Source organism: Aphis gossypii, chromosome 2 (genome assembly GCF_020184175.1).
Source record: "Aphis gossypii isolate Hap1 chromosome 2, ASM2018417v2, whole genome shotgun sequence".
Classification (NCBI taxonomy): Eukaryota; Metazoa; Arthropoda; class Insecta; order Hemiptera; family Aphididae; genus Aphis; species Aphis gossypii.
In genome coordinates, this window is record NC_065531.1 from 88,403,929 (window position 1) to 88,431,443 (window position 27,515).

The 27,515-nt window shown below is 25.4% G+C and overlaps 2 protein-coding genes across 10 annotated transcripts in view; both read right to left on the reverse strand.

Annotated features, from left to right (window-relative positions):
• Nucleotides 1-71: 71 nt before the first annotated feature.
• Nucleotides 72-18,699, reverse strand: LOC114122961 (P protein-like). 5 transcript variants are annotated; one of them, XM_050199711.1, is made up of 18 exons: nt 18,639-18,699; nt 13,458-13,565; nt 12,736-12,829; nt 12,157-12,232; nt 11,877-12,070; nt 11,620-11,717; nt 11,396-11,555; nt 11,145-11,216; nt 10,942-11,073; nt 6,786-6,901; nt 6,518-6,656; nt 5,608-5,743; nt 5,295-5,463; nt 3,372-3,414; nt 3,070-3,303; nt 2,747-3,005; nt 2,585-2,678; nt 72-674 (listed from the first exon to the last, which is right to left on the reverse strand). In XM_050199711.1, exons 2-18 carry the CDS (start codon nt 13,520-13,522, stop codon nt 587-589), a joined length of 2,169 nt encoding a protein of 722 aa, XP_050055668.1. In that variant the 5' UTR covers nt 13,523-13,565; nt 18,639-18,699; the 3' UTR covers nt 72-586. The 5 variants fall into 5 exon arrangements, with proteins under 5 accessions (XP_050055668.1, XP_050055665.1, XP_050055666.1 ...); XM_050199708.1 differs by lacking the exon at nt 18,639-18,699 and adding an exon at nt 18,429-18,599; XM_050199709.1 differs by lacking the exon at nt 18,639-18,699 and adding an exon at nt 17,383-17,717.
• Nucleotides 18,700-22,047: 3,348 nt separating this feature from the next.
• Nucleotides 22,048-27,515, reverse strand: part of LOC114122794 (anoctamin-1) — a 104,251-nt gene continuing 98,783 nt past the window's right edge. For all 5 annotated transcript variants that reach the window (XM_050201726.1, XM_050201725.1, XM_027985560.2 and 2 more), the window contains 8 exons: nt 25,655-25,858; nt 25,498-25,595; nt 25,264-25,436; nt 24,992-25,197; nt 24,754-24,932; nt 24,575-24,680; nt 24,377-24,512; nt 22,048-24,062 (listed from right to left, as the gene is read on the reverse strand). In XM_050201726.1, the coding sequence (XP_050057683.1) occupies nt 24,007-24,062; nt 24,377-24,512; nt 24,575-24,680; nt 24,754-24,932; nt 24,992-25,197; nt 25,264-25,436; nt 25,498-25,595; nt 25,655-25,858 (1,158 nt within the window). In that variant the 3' untranslated portion in view covers nt 22,048-24,006. The remainder of the gene's footprint in view (nt 24,063-24,376; nt 24,513-24,574; nt 24,681-24,753; nt 24,933-24,991; nt 25,198-25,263; nt 25,437-25,497; nt 25,596-25,654; nt 25,859-27,515) is intronic.

Below are 27,515 nucleotides of genomic sequence, written 5' to 3' on the forward strand. Positions count from 1 at the left end.
ATACATATTTATCAAGCATGTATCCAAGATAAATTTTCGGGAAGGGGGGTTAAAATATTTTTAACACAATATGAACTAAAATACATAATTATATTATAATTTGATTAATACTATTAAACACTACAAAATATAAAAGTTCGGGGGGAGGGGGGGGGGGTTGAACCCCTAATCCCCCTGTATACGGGCCTGATATTTATAGATTTAAAAAAATATATTTAAACAAAATAACTATATTACTTATATACTATTTATACATACATAAAATCCATTAGCTACTAGGTACTATAGTTAGTAATAAGTAAATGTTAGCATAAAAATATTCAAAATATAATTCATGTTAAAAATAGAACTAATTTATTTATTTGAATATAAATCAAAAGAATAAAATATTATGCTCAAAATAGTTGAGTTAGCTAAAAAGGATTTTTTTTTTAAATAAACAATAATTAATATACTTAATACTACTTAAATAAGAAAAAACAATTTAAATTTAAATTTAAACTAAAATATAGAAAATTTATTTATCTTCTTGTTAGATATTTTTACAGGAACATTATTTGAAAATCTGATGATGTAACAAATAACATTAAGTATTCCATCCAAATGTCACATGACTTACAAGCAAATATACTGTAGCAATAACTATGCTACCTAACATCACTGGGTATCCAACTCTAATAATAAAAGACAATTTAAATGTAATTACAAAAAATATTAAGTGATTATAAGATAAGCTCTATTAAGTTTATATTAAGGGACTTCAAAACCAACCATTTTAAAGATTTTAATAAGGGAAAATTTTAAAGTTCCCAAGTACCTATTATTTAATGCATGTAAAGTAACTAGCAAATAGCAAGTGATAATTTGTGAATGTAGGTAACTGTAGTTTTAAAGAAATAGTGGGGTTCTGTGGAGCATTGTCACCAATCTATAGTCAACAAATAATATTTTTATTAAAAGTCATGTACTTTTTGTCAGTTATATTGTCAAACCAAAAATCTAGAAATACAATAAGAAATCATACTTAAATTGATTATAAAGTTAACATGTTATCATTTTATGATTTTTAAAATCAAATTTAAAAGGACGAATAAGAGTTGACATTTTAAAATGCAGAATGATCAAGCTCTAATTCTTGGGTAAATTTCATAAGAATTTCAAATATATTTACAGATTTTTTTATTTTACTATTTATTTAATCTGTATCAATTATAATAAAAATAATATAGGAATGATATTCATAAAAAAAAAAAAAAAATGTCAGCTATATAAAAGGTTTAAGTCCTTAAGAGGATGTCAACGCAATGTTTGTTTTCTCTCTCAGTCCCACACACGACATAGATAAAACTCCTTCATCTAAAATAGTTATTTTATGATTTTTGACTTTTGAGTAATCTTAGAGTAAAATCACCTATTAAAAAAACTATAGAGGATAATATATTTGTAGGTATGACATATCAGTTTAATATTTTATTATTATTTGATTTTCAAAATAAAAATTTAAATTTATTTGAGACAATATTTAGACAATGATACATCATACCCTCAAAAATATTATTCTCTATCGTTATTGTAATGTGTTATTTTACTCTAAGATTACTTAAAAACATAAAAAAAACCTATTTTCTGTTTTGTCTATGTTCTGCATGGGTCAGAGAGAAAATGAACAGCATGCTGACATCCTCTAAGGTTAAGTTAGGTTCTAATCTAATCTTAAGGGCATCATGTATTCATACCGGATGTATTTTATCAGTTTTACAATAATTCAACATAGTAAATATAATTTCAGTAGAACAGTTTTGATTTATTAGATTGAACATTAAAGTAAATTGACCTATTATATTTGAAGTAATATAGTAAGAACATTATTTGAGTTTGTAAAACAGTTCTTTAAAAAAAATAATCATTTTTAAATTTTTATATTTTTGTTACTTATACTATGTAACTTAAAAATTGGTATAATTTTAAATTTTTCATGCTGGCTGTACAAACCCTTTTAGAATTAATCAAAATACTATTGAATTTTAAGAATGCTAATATAAACCTTGCATGGTCAAAAAACACCACTGTTTAAAAATTCAAATATCATAAAAGACTAGAAAAAAACTAAAAAGAAATGCCTTAACAAAATTAATATAATTGCCATAATTTTCCAAGAAAAACATTATGATAATATATTAATAAATATATTAGAAGTGCCTCTACATAATAGATTGCCTCCTATCTCATATTTTCATGTTCACCTATTTATATTTTACTTATTCATACTCATGTAATTTATTTATTATGCCATTATTAGTATATTATATTATAAATATTTGTTTGATTGAATAAAAAAAAAAAAAACAAAAAAAACAAAATATAATAATAATGTAAAACAATATAAATAAAAATAAACATGGATAATGTTCTCATATAAATATGCAAATGGTGTTTTCTTAAAAAGTTATTACTTATTGTCAGAAGAAAATTACATAAGTATATTCAATATTATTATAAATTAAATCTTGACATTCCCATTCACTTTATTAAAACCAAGAATAATCTAATTGATTTAAAAAAACATTAAGAAATAATTAATTACTTGAAGAATTGCACAAAGGACATTCGGTATCCATGTTGTTCAGCTACTCCAGCACATACCATATTACATGAAGCAGCAATCAGTGTTCCATTCCCTTAAATATATGTTTAATCCAAGTAATAATTGTATTATGTGAAAAAAGAATATGTATTAAATCCTTACCACCAAGACAACCACCAAATGCTAATGCATATACTAAAGGCGGTAATGGTAATTCTAGCTCAGGATTTTGAGACAATGATGTTATCACCTTTATCATCATAGTAGTCAATGGAATATTGTCAACAAATGAGGAGACAATAGTAGAAACCCAAAGAATTAAAATTATAGCAACTGACAATCGGTACTCTTTGGCTACAGACATAATTATCATTTCTGTCTGTTTACCTACCCACTCGATTAAACCTAGCTCAGATAATGCCTAAAAATCAATACAAATATTTATAATTATTTTCTCTGTTTTCTTCTGTTGTACATTACATTACCCCAATTAAAATAAATAACGCAGCAAAAAATGACAATGTAGCCCATTCAATTCGGCCCAGTATGCATTCAATATCAACATGATCAGCAAGAATAAACAAGAGTAATGTTCCAAGTAAAGCAATCCATCCAAGACTAAGATTTAGTTGAGGAATTGAATGCAGGCAAAACAAAGTAATAACAAAACCTAATGAAATAGCACATTTCCATAAAAGACTTTTATCTAAAGGATTTTCCTGAAAAATAAATAATATTATATATAACTACATTAACTTAAATAGTAATACAAATATTATTATATTACCTTATTCAAGAAATCCTTGATGGATTCATCATAATTTTGAAGTCTGAAAATATATATAATATTTATTTATCTCATTAAATAGAATATATTTTTTAATTAATATTTAATATATCATACATATATTTCTGATTAAAACATCTAAAATTATTTTGATAGTTGTAATGCACAGTGCCGTATTTTCAAAATTTTTCTGAGAGGAGGGGTTCACAGTTTATACATAATTAAATAATTAATATAAACTATAATAAAAAGGCCCTAAAAGTTAAGATCTTAAGTCATATTTTACTTGTTGTTAATTACCTAATAAAATATTTTTTTTTCTCAAATTTGTGATAAAAATTGATATTTATGTGTTTTCTGTTACCTATTATAAATAAATAACCAGATATAAATACATCATTTTAAATTTGATTAAAAAAACCTTGAACTAACTTAATTTATGGGAAAAACAATGTTTTATAATATATCTATAATAATATATATTATATATACTAAACCAATGTACCATAAGTCCATAATTTGTTTGTTTGTTAGAAGTACATGTCCTATTAACATTTTCTAGTCCGTTTGTTTTATTTTGTTTAATTTTCCTATATTTTATACAACTATTATGTTAGTTTGTTTTGTTTATTATTCTGTTATTTTATCTTTTATCTTATATTCTATACACATAGCAATCTTATTAATTATGTAATAATAGCTCAAGCCAAGTGTCATATGCATAAATAAATAATAATTCAAAACGACCAAAACCATATAAAATTATTGATTCTGGTGTATACAAAACAATAAATAATAATTCAGATTTTATTAATGAGCAAATTCAATAATTTAAATTTTAAAAACACAATAGTTAGACATCAATCATTATACACTTTTTTCACTATGAATGTATTATTATTACGATAATTATATTTTATAAAAATTAAAAGAAATTAAATGAATATCAAAACAATAATAATAATTTGATTGATTTGAATGTTAGAATAGTTAGGAGAGGGCCTAGATAAATAAAATGTTCAGAAATGGCATTGGCATTAATCATCACTTAAAATTCAGTTTTGTACATTCCAATGAACATAGGCGTGTGCAGGAATTTTTCACAGGGTGTGCAAAATTGTTTTAGATGGATTACTTGACCTACTACAATTTAGTTAGATAAATAAATGTCTCTATATTATAATAATTAGTTTATAATAAATTTAAATTTTTTAGACGCTGCTTTATTGAAAATGAAAATAAAGAATATTAGATGTAAATTTAATATTACTATTAACTAGGTATTATATAAAATAAAAACAATTATTAATTTTCATATTATATTACATATACTAACATACTATCAATAATCAGTTTTAAATAATTAAACAATTTTTCATCAAAAATTTAAAGTAGCCACAAATTTTTGCAGGGTGTGCAGCTGCACACCCTACACACCCCATGAGCACGCCTATGCCAATGAATACCTAACTGTAAAATAATAAACATATAATAAAATTTTTATAAAGACTAAGTACATTTTAGGTACCTAAGTGTAAACTTTAATATATTATAGATAATACATTTATAATAATATAGGAGATACAATTTTTTTGAATATTCTCAATTACTTTGTTTCATCATAATTCATAGCTATATTATTAAGAAGTACTAATATATCAATACATTATTTTTAATTTTTATTGATCTATTTAAGCCTGGAAACTATGGCCATTAGCTGTTTGTAGGTATTTATAGTGAGAGAGGGTATGGTTGGTTAGACATGTGTATACGTGTCTTGATTTTTACCACTACAATTTCCAGGTGGTCACCCATAACTAGTGACAGCGACCGGTGCTTGCTCTTAATCACGTTGTGTGATTAATTGCAGGTGCCATACCACACCAAGTCACTAATATAGTATTGTATTATATTCATGGGTACCTTTCTGTTGGTAGAACATCAATCTTGAAACCTTTAAGAGTGTCTTTAAGCTTTGAAAAAATAGTTTTACATTTTCTTAGAAGTTTATCTCTTACTACTCCTTCTTCTTTTGAGTATGAAGACAAAGAATATGCGGCTTTTTGCCAAATTGCCAATTCTTGTCTTAATTCTAAAAATATATACATAAGACATAGCAATAATTAGCAACAATTCAAATACTATGCTTATAATTTTATTTATAAATTATAATCATTTGTTTATTTCTTCTTTCGTAATTTCAGTAATTATTATTTAATACAAATTGTTTGTATACCAGTAACATTAGGAGGTTCAGTAAATTTTAAATCTTGCATATTGCGGAAAATAAACCGTAAATGTAGATTTACTGTTATAAATATGAATACTAAACCAGCACCCATGTGTAAAGAAAATGTTGTAAAATCGATTCCCTGTAAAACATAAATTATTAATAATCATAGAATAGAAATTACTAGATTACAGGACATTGATATCATATATACAAAGAATTGAATGAATCATCCTCCATTAAAATTGAATTTTTTTCATGGTATATAAGACTATTATCATAAAACTGTCCTAATGATGTGATTAATAGATTTCTACACAGGTGTCACAAACATTTACTTCACAGGGGCAAACATTGAAGTTACCCACTCACCCACCCATAAAACCCCTGCCTATACCTATTTAAAACTAATACATTATCTATAATATTTATAACATTTATATAGGTATATTTATTATTTATACATTATAATGATAGTTAAAAACAAAAATATTGTCACTATCTAACAAAATTACCCTCCCACCTAAAATTGTTTGGGGCAATTGCCCCCAAAAAATAAGCTCATGACGCCACTGGATTTCTATAAGTAGTATATTAGCTTAGCAATTCTAAACAAAACTAATACAAAATAATAAAAGCTTATGCGTTATGTTTTGAGTCAGAAAAATATCCATGAATATAAAAATTGCAAGCTATTAAGATAATAATTTACCTACCAAAATATCTAAATTATTTACAATACCATATGAATTTTCCAAAAGAGAAAATAGTAAAACAAGATTCTTTCATGTATTTAATTGCATAACTAATATTAACCTAAGATATACCTCTTGAAGTCTGAAATGTGATACATATATACACTATTTAATATTTATCATTATTAGTTACTAGTTAGTAATGTAAAGTGTAAACTTACGCTTGCAATAACATCTTTATTTGTTCCAATTATTACATTTGGTGGATCTCCAATTAATGTTAAAGCCCCTCCTAAGTTTGCATAAAATATAATACACATAAGAGTGGGTACTGGATTCATTTGCATTACTTCACATAACCTAAGGCAAAATATTTTTGTAACTATTGATATTAATAGATTGTAAAAAGCAGTAGAAAAAACATGATGTGAAATACACAATACATAATTATATTTGGATATATTTTTGATACAACCGATAATAAATCACCTTATGGTTATAGGTGTCATTAGGAGAACAGTAGTAACATTATCCAATATAGAAGATACAATAGCAGTAAAGAAGCACAATGTATTGATTAATGGCCAAATTTTACCTTTGGTTTCCTAAAATAAAATTAATAATTAACTCATTAAATCAATACTACATTTTGATCTATTTTAATTCCTACTCATTATTTTGAAAATATTTATTAACATAAAATAAAATAAAAAAATAAAATATTTATAATGTCTTTACAAAACAACATTTTTTACAATTTTTATTTTTTTTTAATTTTGCATTGTTGAGAGATGAATGTACTGATTTTACAATGATAATCTAGTGTTCATAATTTCATATACAGTTTACATGATAAGTATTTGATAAAATGCTTTCATTTATTTAACTATAAGGATGGTTTTGTATAACAAAATTCAATTTTATTATAATTATAAATGCCATTAAAAAAGTTATAAAATAGTAAAATTGCTTGAAAATGTAACACAAGAAACCTTGAGGAACCTTTAGAAACATAAATGGTTTAATATAAAAAATATCGAAAATTTGTAGTCATATTTTTTTTTAAAAACCATTTAAAGTTTAAAACTAAAATTTTTATCAAAACCTCAAAAATGTACTCATTATTTTGTAATTGTATATTCATACAAATTTCTATTTATACCACCTGTAAAATAATTATTTCTCCACAAACAATTTTTTATAATGATCAATTAAATAACCATAAATACTTGAACTTTTCATTAAATGTTTATATTATTATTTTCATTAGATGATAAAATATTCTAATTTTTTTAACTTTAAGTTATTTATAGGCATTAAAAAAAATGTTAAGTATTTTTTTTATATAAATGTCAATAAAAAAAAAATATTATACAAATTATGGCATAAATTTTATTACATGAAATTGAAGTTAATTTTTATAAAATTAAATCTTTAATTTTTATTATTAAGGTTTGAAAATGTAATACTACATTTCTCATAAATCATAAGTATTTCATACTAGAACTAAAAAATCTAAAATACATACAAACTTCAAATACATTTATTTTTTATAGACATTTTAATTTCAAATTTGTATATAATCAGATATTTTAATGATGTTAATTATTTTGTTTCAATTCAAAAATATTTTGAGGGGGTATTCTTAAAATTTTAACAAATTTATTATATTATTTTTATTATGAATTTGACTATGCTATTACATTTTAGATTTATTTTAAGATATTATCTATTTATTTTATTCTATGAACCTATTTTTACTGTTTTATGGTATTTACAAAAAGATATAATAAATTGTTGAGTTACGAGTATTTAAGTTGACATAAAATAATAAATGTAATATTTTAGAAAAAATTATATCAATTTTTCTTAATACTAAAAGTAAAACAATTTCTTTAATAGTTATATCAAAAAATTACAGAAAGGTGTCATTAATTCGAACACGGGCTAATCTGAATGGGGTTGAAAATTGTTGCATTGCTAAATGAATAGGTAGTACCTACCTGTTTTATTTATAAAATACAATTTAAAATTAAAAAAAAAAAAGCGGATGAGTACTGCTCTATTATACATTAGGTGCCGTGTGAATCACTATTATATATTACAAGAATGTTAAATTATTTGAATTCAATGATAAGTATCATTGTATACAAAAACGATTCTGACAAAGATTTGTCAATCTAGGATATAATTTCTAGTGGTTGGTGAAAAAGATGGTTTATGTTTTAATGGCCTGAATACACCAAAATTTAAGTTATTTTATAATTATTGTAAGCTAAATTAATGAAAAATCTTGTATTAAATTTTCAACTCTTAGCTAATTATGCAAATGTTTTTATGAATTATACCTACAAAATAATTTTCAAATATTCATGATTTTGACAAATTTTTGTAAATATTTGAGCTTCAAATACTAATTAAAAAAAAATTGTGTCTATGTATTCAAAATTCTTATAATTTTTGAATCACTATAAAACATATGAGAAACTTTGTATTCAATTTTCAAGTATTTTGTCGATGTTTATAAAAAAATAAACCAATATTTTATTAATAGTATTAAAATAAGCGAAATATTTTGAAAATTAAATTATGTAAAGAAAATGCCAATCTAAATAACTGGTGAAATTTTCAAATACCTACAATTTATACTTTTTAAATAATAATAAATATTTAAAATCGTTTGAGGATAAATTGTTATCATTATGTTATTTTGTAAAAATTTAAAATTCAAACGTACTTAAAATTTTTTCTATAATGATGCTTCGAATTTTCATTATAGCTTCTTGAAGGAAAACTCATTAAAAACTTAGTGTTGAATTTTTTAACCTTAGATATAAATACAAACAATTTTATGATTTTTCAACAACAAAATTACTAGCTAATTTTCGAGATTATGACATATTTCGAAAAAATTTGAACTATAAACGTTTATAAAAAAAATTGTGACTAACGATTTTTGATTTATTTTTTTAACTAAAATAAGAATAACTCATAAGAAATCTTGTATTAAATTTTCAAGTTTTTGTGGTCATTCGACACTTCAAAAAAAAAATACTTAGAAAAATCGAAAACTGTAATTGTCTATAAATAACTCAAAAAAAGTCGAAATATTTTGAAAATTTAACTGTATATAGATAACACTAATACAAACATTTGGTGAAAATTTCAAGTATTTACAGTGATTAGTTTTTAAGTTACAACTATATAAAAAAATTGATTTGGTCGAAAACTGGTTTTGCGTAAAAATTCCCGTTTTTCTATCACTTTTTTTTTTGTGTTTCACAATTTTTAATACACCAAGGATATTCACTTTGCCATCAGAAACCACCCCCAAACTTTGAAATTGAAGCATTATTTTGACTAGTTATGCTGTACATAAACACAAAAAAAAACCACACATACATCATTATAAAATCAATACATTCATCACTCATATCTTATTCAGAATCTAAAATTTATGAAAATTTATATTTTATACTTTTATGTATCTATTAAGTATATATGCTATGTATTATATATATTAACAGGTTGTATATACACAATTATAATTTTGACACAAGTTAATACAGTATGTATAGATAAAAATAAATATAAATTTCAAAATTTAAATTACAAGAAAATTTATTGTATATTAAGTTATAGTTACCTGAATGACCTCTTTCCCCAATATCATTCAGATTAACAAGACCCAACAGTATAACACAAAATATACTTGGTGAGATAGTCTGATAGACTATCTACGCTCAAAATCGTTTTTTGTAAATAATTATTTACCATTGTTAAATGTTAATGTACGATAGAGCTGCACCCACTTTCCCACCTTTTTTGAATGATAACATTTATTGTAATTTCACTTCTGATGTACAATAGTTTTTCAGTTTTTTGAAGTATTTTTATACATATTAATTTTAAACTGGTAGTTGATTTACTTAAATACTTAAAGATTTTTGTAGGCAGAGTAGAGTAACACAGTTAAATATATTCTTAAAATGGTCGGTCTACTAATTAAAAATTCTACAGTCTTATTGGCTACTACTCATCTAAACTTGAAAAACTTATAGATAAACACTTATAAATTTGAAATTTAAATTTTTCTCTCTTTCGTTATTATTGACTTTTACAGGCAATTTAGGTCCATTGTCATAACAACCACATGTTTACATCCATCTGTATCTTGAGCTAGTCTTCTCCGTCATTTACTCTCAAGCTTAATGTATTTTTTGTAATCCTTCTTTACCCCGCTGTCTGGGTCCTAATCTAACCTAAACTAACATCCTCATGACCTTCTTGTATCCGGTTTCCAACTTTTGGCAAACTTTATAAGGTCTTTGGATCTCTATACATGTCTAGTGTCTAGCCCATCCCAGCTTCGCCATATAGTTCTTTTACTTCTCAATTTGTTCTTCTTTAAAATTCTTCAAATTTTTAATTTTTATACATCAAAATACTTTGAAAAATATTCTAATTCAGAATATGAAATTAAAATTATATGCTGTCATTAAAAAAATTAATTAAACCTTAAAAATATAGAGTGAAAAAAAATTGTAAAAAATACTATTTTGCAATTACATAGAATTATTTGAATATAAATCACTTAAATGGATCACCATGTATACACATAATAATTAATTACTTATTTTAATACTTTGTATGCTACTATTGCCAAGTAATCAAAAATGCCTGTTTCGGATAAAATACCAACAATAACCATCATACAGAAAAGGAGAAGCAACGTTTCAATATCCACCCAAGAAGACAATTCATCTTTGGTTGGTCTCTACATAACATAATTAATAATTACTTGAATTGATTACAATATTTTTTAATTGATTATTTAATTTATTTTACCTCATCTAAAAGTGCCAGAATGGATATTGACATAGTGGCTGCTAATATTGCTGCAATTGATTTGTGTACAACCTACAATTTATTAATAAAAATATTTACAATATTTCTCACAGTGGCAAAGTATGAAACAGATATTTTATAAGGAAATGTAAAAGACCAGACCTATATCAATTCTTGACAAACATGAGAATAAAATAAGTTTGTTAGAAGAAAAATAAACTACTTATATTAATATTTTAATATATTCATACTTCAGTTATAATTAGTATATAAAGTCCAATTAATACAAGAGCAGCATAAATTATACCATATTCTGTGTTGATTGGAAACAAATCATACGTCAATGCAATAGGAAAGTTAGTGCTCAATGTAGTATTCATACAAAGTCTAGTATCGCCATGTAGAGTAACACTAAAAAAAATCATATATTAACAATTAAAACTAAGTTGCACCATTAGTATTTAACTACTCTTACTTGGAAAACAATTTAAAAATTTTATTATGATGCATTTCAGGAACAACTTCAACAAGTGATTCGCTTACAATTGGTATTGACCATACTTGAGTTATATTCTTTCATTCAATAACAATTAATTAAAAGAACTAATAAGTAAGTTTATTTTATTTTACACATTTTCTTATTTTATATTGTTGTATTAAACATAAATACAATTTTTATTTTACCAATGTTTAAATATTTATTATTTTTATTATAATTATTATAAAACATACCCTGCTTTGATGAATGTCTTCCAATTTTAATCCTAGTTTTGAGGGCATATCATAATCTTCAGCTGGTTCAAACTCTATCCAAATGTTAAAAAAATGTGTTGCCAAAGTACTATAATAATCAGGCAGAAATGCACCAGCCAATATCAATTGTATTTTATTTGTATTTGGCATATAGTTTTTATATATTATCTGAGCTAAAATACAATTTTTTTTCTCAGTCAAGTATTAATTTTTTTCTATAATAGTTATAAATGTATAATGTATAATATATGTTTATTACTTTTAGTTTCATTTGGAGCTAATGTTATTTGATGGACATCATCTACTTTCCTTTCTTGTTTTGCCATAAGAACTATCTGCAAGTCAATAGGTAATAAATAATAAGATAAAACTACATTAAGCACAAATAAAAACCAAATTAAACAGTAGGCCTAGAGTATAATTTAGAATTAATCAACCTTTTAACTTTTTAACTATAAAATAGATTTAAGACTATCTATAAATTGAAATAACATTAAATTAATGTAATTATTGTATATACTCAAATATATTATATATAAATACATTTTTTAAATTTAAATATTTTAAATTACAATACGTACAAATATATTATAATAAGTAAATTTGATATTATGAGGGAATTAGTCAGAAGGTGTTGATGGGTAAGTAACCCAATGGCAGCATCCCAGAAAAATATTTATTAAATACAAATTTATAAAAAATAAATAAAAAACAGATTCTAATGGACTTTTTCTACGTCTTATAATTTTATTATAAGGTTCAGGCTGCAGTTTAAGCTAATCCTATATTTTAATTAGCTCGGTTTTAACTAAGCTATAAAATAAAACAAATAACTCACAGTACAAAAGAGCCAAATACATATAAGAATAATGGAAACTGTATATTCACGGCCAGACTTCTTTTTGGCATGCAAGAATCTAAGTGTTGATGTCCTATTAGAAACAAAAATAATTAGATGATACTAAAAAATTATAAAAAAAAATTACAAATGTATAAATTGTTTTTTGAGTCATAATTATACCAGTTACTAACTAAAAATTCCTCATTTGCAATATGCCTATAGATCGGTTAATCAGATTCTTATACTTGATGCATTGCCCTTTATATGATAGGCAAAGGAATTTTGAAAATAGGTTTATTAAAGGATTGGTCAAGAGTAAAGTTAATGACCTGGAAATACTTGAATTATAAAAAATATATTAAACAGGTAACTACTCATCATAGGTATTAATACTAACTTTTCTATGAATAGTTCTCTGTTAAAAATTATGAGTAACATAATATAATAAGCTATGATATTAAAATACTTCTGAGAAAGGCCACTTAGGAATTCTATTTATACTTTGTTTTATTATTTAATATAAATTACTTAAATAACATTCATATTTTGTATTTTTAAATGTTAATACATGCTAAATGTTATTTGCATACATAGGTAACTAACTATTCAATACCTATCATTATAATACTAATGTCTAATACTTATACCATTATACCATAATAAAAAGTTATATAGCGTTAATTTTATTAAATAAATAAATATAAACAAAAATGACATACTTCTCACACATTGATTTGGGCATAGTGGACTTAAGAGATGATGATTGTAATTCGTCTGGGGTCATAGCTACCAAAGACGACGTACCAGCAGAAGAATCATCAATAAACCTTGAAAATATTATTTTTATTAATAAAGAATTATTAAATTTTTGTTAGGAAACAGATCTAATTGAAATTTCGCATTTATTTATTTTTTTAGAAACCTTTAACACGTTAATTTGTTAATAGGTATATCTTCGAAATCAAATTTAAAAACAAAAACTTTTGTTAATAAGTTTAAAATGATTGTATTTTTGTTATAATATATACAGAATGTCAATATTCGTTTCGTTAACATGAAAAAAAAAATTATTCTAAAATAATTAATTCATACCTCTGATACATATTGTGTTGAGAATGTTGAAATTAGTGTCAACTTAAAATGGACGCAGAAATAACAATTAATTATAACTTAAATTATAGAATTATTTGCTTAATTGATTTTTCCCGAAATAACAAAATGTATAAGTTATTTTGTTATGATTGCGTTACACAATTCGAACACCGTGCGCACCATATGGCTATCCTATTTGATAATTGTACCTATTGTTTTGTTATAATAAGGATATTATAAGATAGACAATAATTAATGCGATATGAAATCCAAAGGTAGTTTTGATTATCAAAAGACAGTAATATTTATATTGTTAAAAATTCCCCGTATCACGGTCCACAAGTAAATTGCACTCTGACTGCAGTCGATTAATTATTTAAATACCTGTACAAAAAGTATGTAGCATACAATATTTTTTTTTTCGCAATTGACGCGCGTTTCGGTGTCACACATTGTCAATAACGTAATATTTAATATACTATAGATACCTATGTGGTACTCACTATAAACATACCATTAAACTATAATACAATATCATAGCCATAATTCATAATAGATTGAACATTGATATAAACTATAATCTCACGACTCACGACTATAGGCACTAGCCACATTAATATAATACTTTCATACTTCTACATACGCATTCACATTTCATATATCTAGTTAGAATTTACTCTTATAATATACCTATAATAAATATCTATTAATTATAATGTTCAAACTTCGATTTCTATCTATAAATTCCCAGTACCCTGTATTATAATAATTAATAGTATATTGTCGACAATGTGTGTGTTATATTACGTTAGAGTAAACGAGAAACAAACATCTTCAAATGATGACGGTGGTTTCCATTCCTGTATTACAATTATTACGAATAAATATACGCATAATGTTTATTATTCGTTTATTATAGTTGGTAGTTCCTATTTGAACAGGTGGCTAGCTGTTGGGGCCCATGTTAAATAATTGTCACTCAGAACTCAGAATTATTCTCAGTGGAATAAAAAATGATAATTTTAAATTTGCATTTGGTACTTATTTCATATTTCATAGTTAGGTACATATTATATTATGAGTGTTTTACTATCGCGTGTCGATGTGTACGTTCCAGTTGTGTAGTTGTATAAGCTTAAATAAGTCTACAATGCGTCAATGTCCAATAAGATTTAAGTTACAGTCACAGCAGCAGTGCAGTAAAATGCTACAGAGGGACATTTTTTTTCTATTTCATAAATCCACTTATCCACCCTCTACCCCCTTACAATACCAATCATTACCAAAAATAAAAAGTACCTAGTTAGGTATAGTCATAATATTCTCCTGGCGGGTATGGTCGAATTGCACTTGAGTTGAAAAAAAGTGATGACCGAACTGCACTCGAATAAAAAACAGGTAGTGGTCGAACTGTACTTGGGCTCAAAAAAAGTATTTCTACTAAAATATCATTCACTTGATGGGGTTAAACGTTTAGAAAACACTAATTTCCTTTCCCACTTATAGGTTTAGAACTGACAATGATTTTAATGGTTAAAAATGATAGTTTTATACATGCATCATGTTAATATAATATTATAATTAATATATTTTTTAAATTAAAATTTGTTTTTTAAATCGTCAAATATAATTATTGTCATTATAACATTTTTTTTCATTTCGATCATTTTTTTGTAGTTATAAACTAATAACAAACATCAATTAAAAATTTTAACTTATTAATTCGCTTTGAGCATAAAAGTTAATAAATTTGTCAATATCATTTATTTTTTCTGGTAACGTGTAGCTAAAGATCTTGTATCAGTATTTTGTATAAAAATATAACTTATAAGTATCTATTTTTAATTGTGTTAAAACATCATTTTCCAGTTTATTTTTTATATTTGCAATCAGTTGCAAATTTTTGTACATTACAATACTGATTACCACGATTGCGATTAATGGAATCTACATTTTATTATTCTACATAAAGGAAACATTTCATAGATTGCGTTCTAACCACACCAATGATTAAATTCATCATTGTTCTAACTCTGCCTGTAAGAAAAAAAGGAAATGAGTGTTTTCTAAACGTTTAACCCTTTTAAATGCATAGTAATTTTGTGAAAATACTTTTTTTGAGACTAAGTGCAGTTCACCGGCTGCATCCGAGTTGGGTCCAAAATTTAAAATTGCTATTTACTACACTAGTTGGGACCCTAATTATTTTAGCTACAACACTAGTTATTGAATATTTTTTGGTAAGTACTACAACAACACTATACTAACATTAACGTAAACGTACAAATTGATACTTATATTAAAATGAGAAGTGTAAAAAAGAAACTGCATTTTACTAAAAGAAAAATTTATAGCTGACAATATGAATAAAAAAATTGCAGGAATAATAAATCAATTTGATATTGTAAAATTAATGTCGTATACATTTTTACTAACACATGTGATTTTTCAAAAAATATTATTTTATTTTTATTTATATTAGGTATATAATTATTTTAACATTTTTAATATTTTTACACTTATACTTATATGGCTATATTTATATTATATAATATGTATTTTTATACTTGGTTTTTAACATTTTTAATATTTTTACCAACACAAAAGTGATTTATTTTTTACAAAATTCTAATAACTTATATTTTAATAGAAAGAAAGAAAAAAAAACTGTAAAAGACATTTTTAACCATACCTGTGGTTTAAATAGATCATAGACAGTCTGTTAAATTGAGAAGGAAAATGTTAGTATAGTGTAGTATACTTACCGAAAAATATTCAGGAACTAGTGGAATACCTAAAATAATTCTGGACCCAACTAGTATAGTACCTATAAAAATCCGGGACCCAACTAGTATAGTGCCTATACAAATCCGGGACCCAACGAGTACATTACCTGCGATTAGCCTATAATATTCAGGACCCAACTCGGATGCGCCGGTTCGACAATTACCTTTTTTCAACTCAAGTGCAATTCGACAATCCCGCTCTTGTCAGCCTAAGGCCTAACACAGCACTTTTTTTGTTACCGGTATTTTTCCCGAACGGTATTTTTTCCGAGAGTCCAAAAACCCGAAACCTTTTTTCCCGAATCAAAAATCCCGAATGATCTTTTACGTGTACCGGTATTAAAGTATATAATTATAATGATAATAGGTATCTACATATAAAAAATAAAAATTAATAATAACATAATAAATTATGTAGTGTAATAGTTAGATAAATATTTTAAAATGATTAAATTATAATACGTATAAAATATAAAAATTAATAATTAAATAATACTGTAGTGTAATACAAATAAATTGACCTATAACCATTAATAACATGTATAAAAAAAAACAAAATAGGTACAAAAAAATATTATGCCTTCAGAAATTCTAACTCTTGGTACATGTTAAAATAAAATCAGCAGTAATGGCCATAATTCTTATTTAAAAGTCTAGCCATTTTCTTTTGGCTGAGCTCTTACTTTTCGCCCTAGACTTAGCTCTGAGATAATTATATCTATAGTATCTACACAGACTACAACTACTTGTTCTTTTTGGAACTCACCAAGAGCAGAGTAAAGGTTGGTACAATATTTTCCAATGACGAGCTGGAAGCGATTGTGCCACCCCTAGCTCGCTTACATTATTAGTTTTATGCGAACCAATCAGAGCTGCTTGGTGCTGATTTCATATTTCTGATGAATAATGTGGAAGAATCCATTATCGGGTTTTTTAAGGTATTCGTTATCAATTTTAAAATGTTGCCGCCGGTGGCAGCTGCAGCCTCGTAAACGCCTCCGAAAAGTCCGAGTCGCATTTTTACAGCCCACAGATCATTGCAGAAACTGAAGTCGATAATCGGTACCCAAAACATTGTACCCAAGGCCGTATCTAGGGGAAGGTTTGGGGGTTCAACCAACCCCCCCCCCATAAAAATGTTGGTGTTATTTTATGTGGTTAGGTACCTATGCTATACTAAATTAAGATACCTTAACAATATTTATACTAAATAAGAAGGAACACTATTTTTTAGCTTAAAACCTCTCACGAAATAAATTTCCAGTTATGCATATATATGCCATAAAGCTACAATTTTCGGTATTTTTTCGATATTTCACAACACGCGTTTTATGCACACATGGTGCGTATAAGTATTAGGTAAGTAGGTACTTACATCACGTCATGAAGGTTAGGTATATCGTATATACTCTGCAAAACTGATGAATAGCCAGAAGAATTGTCTGATTTCAAAGAAAATTACTGTAAATATATAGCCATATAGGTACCTATCTAATATCTATAATATAATAATTGACGATCTTAGTAAATAGTAGGACAGTAGGTACTAGGTACCTATTAACAGATTAATTCGTTTGAAATAATTGTCCAAATTGTAAGAATTCGTCAGTATCATTGAACTATGAGCATAACAAGTATACAGTTCAATATTGAATATACATAAACGGTATACCTGCATGTAACGACTAACGGGACCAGGAATTTAATACGAAAATGCAGAAACCTTTTTTCCCGAATAATGGTAAACAATGTGATATTCATTATTATACATTAATATTTTATACATTAATTATACCGTATACTTTTACTTACCTTTATTTTTATAGTAGGTAATATGTTTTAATTTTAAGTATTGGTATTATTCCTGAACTATTTTAACTATATTGTTTAAGTTAATTCAAACATAAAATAAGTAAACTACTATAAAATATAGTAAAAATTACTATAAAAAACAACTATATTTAAATAATTGTAATAATTATACTGTTTTAGTTATTTTACCTAGTAAATAGTTATACTTACTATACTTCATTTAACTATAATATTTTAGTAATTTTTTTTTCCGTGTGGCCTTGATTGTACCAGTATGTGTTTACTCAACATTATGTCTTAGCATTGATTATAGAATAGATTAGGTATTCTAAATTCAATATGATCTTAGTAGGCAACAATAATAACACATAAGACAAAGACATTATAATATACAAAATGTATGTTCAATGATTGAACTACCTATACCTATTAACAAAACATTATATGATACCGCGAAAAAATAATCCCAACTAAAAAATTATGATACATTTTCATTAAATGTCTAGGTATACCTATTATCTAATATATTTTTTTTAAAAAAAACAACATATTATATAGTACAATAATGTAAATAAGTATAAATAAAAAAAGCGGTAAAGTGGGTACCGCTCTGCTATATATTAGGTGCCGGGTGGATCACTATTATATATTTTAGGAGTGTTACATTTGAATCCAATGATAGGTATCAATGTATCATTGTATACGAAAAACGAAAATGATTTATCAGCCTAGGATATAATTTACAGTGGTTGGTGAAAAAGGTGGTTTATGTTTTAATGGCCTGAATACGCCAAAATTTAAATTCTTTTATAATTATTGTAAGCTAAACTTATGAAAAATCTTGTATTAAATTTTCAATTCTTAGCTGCTAATACAAAAATTTTTATGAATTACAAAATAATTTGCAAATATTTAAGATTTTGACGAAATTATGTAAATATTTTAACTTTAAATGCTAATAAAAAAAATTGTTCTTATATACCTATGTATTCTTATATTTTTTTTAATCACTATAAGAATAACTTATGAGGAACTTAGTTATAAATTTTTAAGTATTTTAACTGGGCCAAAAAATTTTATTGACACTTCGAAAAAAAATTCTCTGAAAAATCGAAAATTTCAGTTGTCTATAAATAGCTCAACAAAAAAAAAATCAAAATATTTTGAAAATTAAATCATGTAAAGCCAATGTCATCAACGAGTACTCATCAGCAGCCTGATAATAGTCCATTAAACCGCTCATGTGTGATAGCTATAACCATAGGCGCAACTAAAGGGGACTTTGGGGGCTAAGCCCCCCAAAACTACTCGTAGCCCTATCAAAAAAAAAAATATTTTATCTTTGGTTTTGTTTTGAGGTGGGGCTATAAACAAGAATAGCCCCACCTAAGAATTAGTGCTAGTTGCGCCACTGGCTGTAACAACTGCTGGGTATATCCTGATCCGGCTGATCCTCAATTGCTATCGACTAGCTACTGCAGCTGCTACATCCGTTACAACCAATAAGAAGCCTTCGACACGGTAGTATCAAAAACCGAAGCGTATTGCGTGTATCAGCTAATAATTTTAAATTTTGTTGAAAAAGAATATTAATCCCAAATATCTGAACCGACCAAAATAAAGCGGAACAGATGGTAATACATTAATATTGAACATCAGATATAAAATTACAAACTTTAACACTCACAGTTCTTTCTTGTTTTTTAGAGAATAATTTTTAAATATACAGCTAAGATTGTTTATTATTTTGATATTAGACTATTTGAGTGACGCAGTATTTAATTCAAGTGGCTAAAGGAGACACGAATAAAAAAAGGTTGGGAACCACTGGTCTAAGGACTAAGTAAAATAAAACAGTAAAATAGATAAAATATACATAAATACTAGATAGGTACTTGTTGTTCGTAAATGTTTGAAAACGTTAGAATTTAAATAAAGATAAACACAACAATTGTGGTTAACGGTAAAAAAGTCCGGAAAAAGTAATTTATAAAAAATATTATTATAAGATTCTCATATAGGTAATGGTTATTTGTGTTACATACCAAGTGTGATTTGTTAGTTTTACACGGAAATACAAATATCATTGTTTATAAAGCTGTACTAGTGAGTAGATTAAAGTAGGTATATGCAAACACATCGATTAAAACAAATTTAAAAATATTATATTTTCTTACAAATTAATTTTGGTTATTTTGGATATTGTTATTTATTGTAGGTATTGTGGGATATAGGTAATAGGTATACCTATATTTTTAAAAATATTGACTATTACCTAGTATTTATTTTTTTTGTCATCACATTTTGGAGCAGTATTGCTTCATCTATGTTCAACTTAAGTAGAACTTTTTGGTAGAAAATCACATCTAGTAAGTACTTTTGAGGTTTAAAACTTCAAAAGTAAATACAAATATTACTCTGCCATCACGAGATCCACTCGTCACCTACAGCAGAGTGAGATCCCGGTTTAAAAAAAAAAAAAATTCTGGGGTTAATTATTAGGGGAATTGATCAATACCTATATACTTAGATAAATAATTAAAAAATAAAAATATCATCTACCTACTGTACCTACATTAATAGTTGATACATATTATACATTCGTTGAATTTTTTGTAAATTTAAATTTCTGAGTAAGTTATAAATGTGTAAAATATTAAAATTTAAAAATTCTCATAACCCGCTAAAGAATTAAAATATTGTAACAGACAAATGAGAGAGTACAGATAATGTTCTGATATTTTTAAGTTTGATATTAAATTAACTCACTCTAGTCTTTGTTATTAAATAAATAATATATAATTTGGACTGCTGAATGAAAATTTACTAAGTTGAATGTTGATCATATATATATATATATAGGTATGTAAAATTGTAAAATAACATAACATTATTTTGCGGATATGATGCTTTTATTTGTGGGCCCAATGAAACAATTAATATTTTTTCACTAGAACTAATTGTGCGTATTAGGAGATCGTTCTGCCGTTCTGATACTGAAATTTAACCGTAAAAATATGCTTTCATACTTCCCATTTTCCTTACTTCTTGTTAGTTGAGAAGTTCTTTTAGATGACTGCATTCCAAATTTTCAAATTTTTAAAAAACTATAAAATAGACAAAAAAAGATATCAAAATACTTTAAATATTAAAGTATTAACTATTATCAAACATATGGGTAAGAACATTATCTGTGTATGATACTTTAATTTTTAAATATTGATAATATTATATTACATACTCATAACTCACTTACGAATTAAAATACCGTAAAAATGGTTCTAAAATAATTCTTATTCAGTCAATTTTGATTTCATAATATAGTTGATAATTCAAAATAACTTTTAAAAAAAAATCCTTTCTTAATATGGTAGTTTACTTGGTATTGCTATTAAAAAAATACCAAGAATACATGTCGTTTGCACATGTTCTTCAAAAGGATGAAAAATCTAAGTATTCACATGTACAGTGCACATATTACCTATATAAATGTATACCTACTTATATATATTAGTAGGCACTAGGCAGCAGCCTATAAATACTGTTCGGTTTATTCTAATGTAAACCCAATAAGAAGCTTCATGTCCTCTAAATGTACTCACAATAAGTATGTATACTATTTTTAAATAAATTACAAAATATTTTATTGTTAAACATTTAATTTTAAAACATATCACATTCAGGGGCGTTCTCACGGGGGGGGGATATGGGGGATAGATCCCCCCTCAAGGATCTTTGTTTTCTTACATTTTAGTAATACACGTTTTTCTACTTTTGATATTATATGTTTGTGAAATTCAAGTAAATTTTCAGAACCCCCCCCCCCCATAGAAAAATCCTGAGAACGCTCCTGATCACATTTGTATTGTTTATATAAATAAATTAATAGGTACATGTGTTCAATAAAAGTTGTATAAGAATTCAATAAAAAAATTGAGTGTATCTTTAATCAGTAATCTAATTAAGTATTAAATTGTTATTATAAATAATTATGTTGAATAATGTTAACTAGTGCAGAAGTCAGAAAAATTAAAAACAGTTTCAAAAGAATTGTTGAAATTATATATTATATTACACGAACAACAGAAAATTTTAATAACATAGGTACATCAACAATTAATCAAAAATATTTATAATTTATAATAGAGAAAATAAAAAAATCACATATTGCACAAACAATAATTTTCTGTTGTTTATATCTACTTATTTCCCTATAATTACGATTAATTATATATTTCTATAATACAGTGAATCTCAACTTTTTTAGTGATGCGACCCCAAAAATAGGTATAAAATATGGTAAATCACTTCTCGACCCCTCTATCTATATTAAGTACAAATTTTAACAATAAAAATATCATATCCATATCATTAACCAATTCAAAAGAAATATACCATTTATAAATACCATGTGTATTGTGTATAGTTCCTAATTTAAACTTGTTACAGGTATAAGTATTTTTTTAAACAATAAGAAATTTAAAATAAAAATGTTGATTTTGTAAATTAGCGTTTTATTATTTTTGACCTACGTAACCCCTACTTAAGGTGTGGCCACCCCCTTGGGGTCGCGATCCATAGGTTGAGAAACACTGCTACAATAAATACATTTGCAATGTTTCAGCGAGGTAACACTAAGTGTATAAAAATAATATCCCTGAAATTCCTTGTTAAATATATTAAAATATTTAAAATAATATAAATAACAAATATACTTATTTATTTTAGTATTTGTTTGTCATCGTTCTGCCACCAGGTTAGGTTAGAAATTTAGGATCATCCATTTTATTATTATATTTTTTTATAGAGTGTTATAAAACTTTTAAATAATAACTATGATAAATTATTTACAATTGATAGTAGCATAGTTAACCTAAACAATTACATAGGCAGAATAACTTTCATGTGAGATATCATCGGAATGCAGACAATTAATTATGAATATTGAAATTTTAGATAATAAATTATATTGCTAATGTACATCGGGTTACCTAGCTAGTAACTAGTGAGGGGGATAATTTTATATGGGTTGGTGACAGGAAGATAACAAACAAGTACCTCTATTTTTAATGAGAATCTTTGGTCATTATAATTAGCAACATTTGTAAATATTATGTTAATGTAAATTATAAAAATTAAATTATCATTTAAAACAAGCATGTTTGTGGATTTATGCATAAAAAATGTTAATGATTACCAAGCAAGATTGCAAAATGCTTCATATTTAATACTAAAAATTATGAACACAAGAGTGAAGAGAATGACTAATATTAGCAATGCCCAACCTATGTCCAAGTTATTAAATCAAAACAAAATATTTAAAAAATACCATTATTTTCATATATTTAAATTTCCCTTTTTTTTTTTTATTATTGTACATACATTTTTCCTATTATAAATGTCCCGTTAACTTATTTAAAACTTTGTTACTTTGATCTGTTGAAAAAATAAAGGTTGGGCCCCACTAACTTAGATAGTCGGTACAACAAATGTATTTATGTACAGAGTGTATGGTTAAACAAAATATAAATTTTAATAATGAATAAGAAAACCTCAAGACCTTTTATAAGTTTTGGTCTTATAAGCTATTTGGTGAATTGACGCCGTGCAACATACCATCCATGTGTTCAATTTCTGAAAGGTAAAGAAGACATTAATTATATTTTTAGTTAGATAAATGGTTTTTGTTGTTGTTTTGAAGAGAACACACAAACACAATCAAATAAGAAAACAAGACCAACATAACAGTGTTTAAATGTTATATTGTTTGAAATAAAAATGATTATAAATATTATAATATAATTAAAATAAAGTAACATACGAGTATGGTACATGGTATAGAATAACAAAAAAATTGAACTATATTAATAAATAACAGATAATATAAATTAGTGTATTGGATGTGTGCTGTGTATTCCTTCGTTGTTACAAAACTTTTTCTTTTATGCCTGCTGCTTTTTTCGCTTCATTCTTAATTATCATTTGAGTAGTAAGGTAAGACTCTCGTTTAATTCTGTCGCTGAGGGCATTTGGAACATCTGGTATCAACCATTGAACTGCTACTTTCACCAATGAAACAATATTCTGAAAAACTAATAGATTAGTACACAATATAATTAATAATTATATTAATAATTTTTAATTACTTGAAATATAACAATGAATGTGAGGCGTGCAACAAGCACTTCATAATAAAATGTGGGTCTTTCATATTTCTGAGGCGACCATGGTGGATTTCTATAGTCTTTATAACTATACAAATAATAAATATGTTGTGGTGAATTTTAAAAAAAATTGTAAGAAAAAAATTGATTGGTATATTTACCGGCAATAAGTAACATTTGTATATGATGATGACAGTGGAGCAATTCCATTTTCAAAGTCTTTGGTATCAAAGTAAGCTAAAGTGTTATTTAAGAAACCCTTATCTGTGTTGTCTTCACTTGCTAAACTTATGTACACCATACGAGGTATGTAATTGGAAGAAAATGCTATTATAAATGCCTAATAAACATAATTTACTATTAATAAACTAAATTAATTTGTTAGAATAAAATACTAACATTTGTGATAACTGCTAACTTTCCCAAAATATCCAATACCCGATACCATACACCAATATTAGGCACCCTATGAGGAATAGGTCGACGAAAATATTTCAAAAATTTTTTTGCATCTAATCTCATTTCAAACACATTGTTTAATAATGCAAAAAAAGGACCCAGTGGAAATGCAGTAACAAATAATGTTACAAAACCATATTGCATAACTAAAAATGTGCAAACACATTTAATATTAATATAGTTAATAAGTTAAATATTTTTTCAAATGTTACCCATTTCTAAATATTCTGGGAAGAGACCTCTTGGTCCCCAATCCAAAAGTCTGTAATCTTCAATCCAAGGTTTTTTAACAGCTGTAGCCAAATCTTCCTCTTCAGACGTTGATTTCAAATTATCTAAACGACCTGTGTTCTCAGTCAATGAATTAAACCAATTTAAACCCACACTACAATATAAACAATTTAAGTTATTGGTGTTTGATAAAAAACAAATAATATTTTACATACGGAATTATCATTTCAACAACAGTGTTTAATGCTTGTTGCCCAACCATTATAATGAACAATTGGATGCTTAATTCCATGAGACATCCTCCTGGACTACACTAAAATCATAATGTTCATTGAATATTATTATAATTAAACGATTATGTGTATATCTTACTTCTTCTTGTCGAAGACCAAATATACGCAAATATTTAGCCGGATAGCCAACATTTTTGCCTTTCAAAAAAGCTATATAAATTATTGATGTATAATAATTTACAAATTGGAATAGGTAAATTTTAATTGTTAAAGATTCATCAAATTCAGTTTGTGTGCGTAGTAGTTCCATTTCAGTCAAATAAATAGCAACTTTATCATAAACCTAAAAAATACTATATTATATTAACAAATAATGTGGGTTTCTTTTTTTTTTTTCATGAGAATATAAAATTATTAAAAGTACCTATACTAAATCTATTTAATGTAATCAAAAGTTTAGATCTAAAATATAATTTTAACAACATATAAATAATTACAAATTGTTTAATTTATGTTTTTATAGATATCAGAATATGATAATATTATTTTTTGTAAAATAAAATAGTTTGGGCTAGACAATAATTTAAAACTAGATCAAGTGAGGTAATAGAATAATTATTCACTAAAATAAATGAGTTAAATTCAAATTCAATGAGAAATCATTGTATACAATGTAAGACAATTATGAGTGAAGGTGATTTGACTACATTTCTAAAGATATCTTATAATATATTAATTATTAATTATATTGCTATTAGTAATTTATTTTAGATTTTGAATATAGCATTAAATGTATTGCAATTACAATGAATTTGCGTGTGTGTGTGTGTGTGGGTATAAATAAACCATAAGTAGTTAAAAAAATGTTTTCATTCAACTTTGGGGATGGTTTTGAATAATAAGTTAGATCTAATTTGTACCTGGGAGAAATCAAAATCAAGAGCCCTGTATTTTTCAAAATAGGAAAAAATAAAAATAAAAATAAAGGGTGGTCAATTAAGTAACGCTCTGCTATACAATAGGTCACTGTTATTTATATGTTAAATTTGAGTCCAATAACAAGTATCATTGTATATGAAAGACGATTCTAAACAGAGATGATTTATCAGCTTAGGATATATTTTCCAAAGGGCGGTGAAAAAGGTGGTGACCTTTTTGTAAAAATTTAAACTAAGAATACAATTTTAATAATTGGCCAATGTTCAAGTTCTTTTATAATGATTGTAAGCCAAACTTATGGAAAATCTTGTAATAAAATCTTCAAATCTTTGCTACCTATACAACATTTTTTATAAATTTTAACTTACGCAACAATTTGCAAATATTCATGATTTTGACAAATTTTTGTCAATATTTGAACTTCAAACACTAATAAAAAAAAGTTGTGCCTATGTATTCTTATAGTTTTTAAATCACAATAAGACTAAATATGAGGAACTCTGTATTAAATTTTTAAGTATTTTGACTAAGCCAAACATTTTTTTATTGATATTTATAAAAAAAAAATAAACAAAAACGAAATATAAATATAATATATTAAATATAAATCGTCTTAAAAATCAGCCAAAAATTTTGAAAATTAAATTATGTAAAGAAAATGCCAATCTAAATAACTTGTGAAATTTTCAAGTATCTACGACTAATACTTTTAGAATAACAACAAAATATTGAAAATCATTATCGTTACGCGATTTTGTAAAAATTTTAAATTCAAACACTTGTAACATTTTGTCTATAATGAGGCTTCAAATTTTTTATGTAGCTATTTGCTAAAAAACCTAGTGTTGAATTTTAGATTCTGTACGAAGTGATGAATGTATTTATTCCATAATGATATGGGTTTTTTTTTTATTTTTGTTTTTGTGTCTGTGTACAGCATAACTTGTCAAAGTACTGCTCCAATTATAAACGTAAGGGGTGGTTTCTGATGGCATATTCTTAGTACACTATAGAGGTCAAAAATAAGAATTTTCCAACAGTTTTCAAAAAAAATCAGGAAA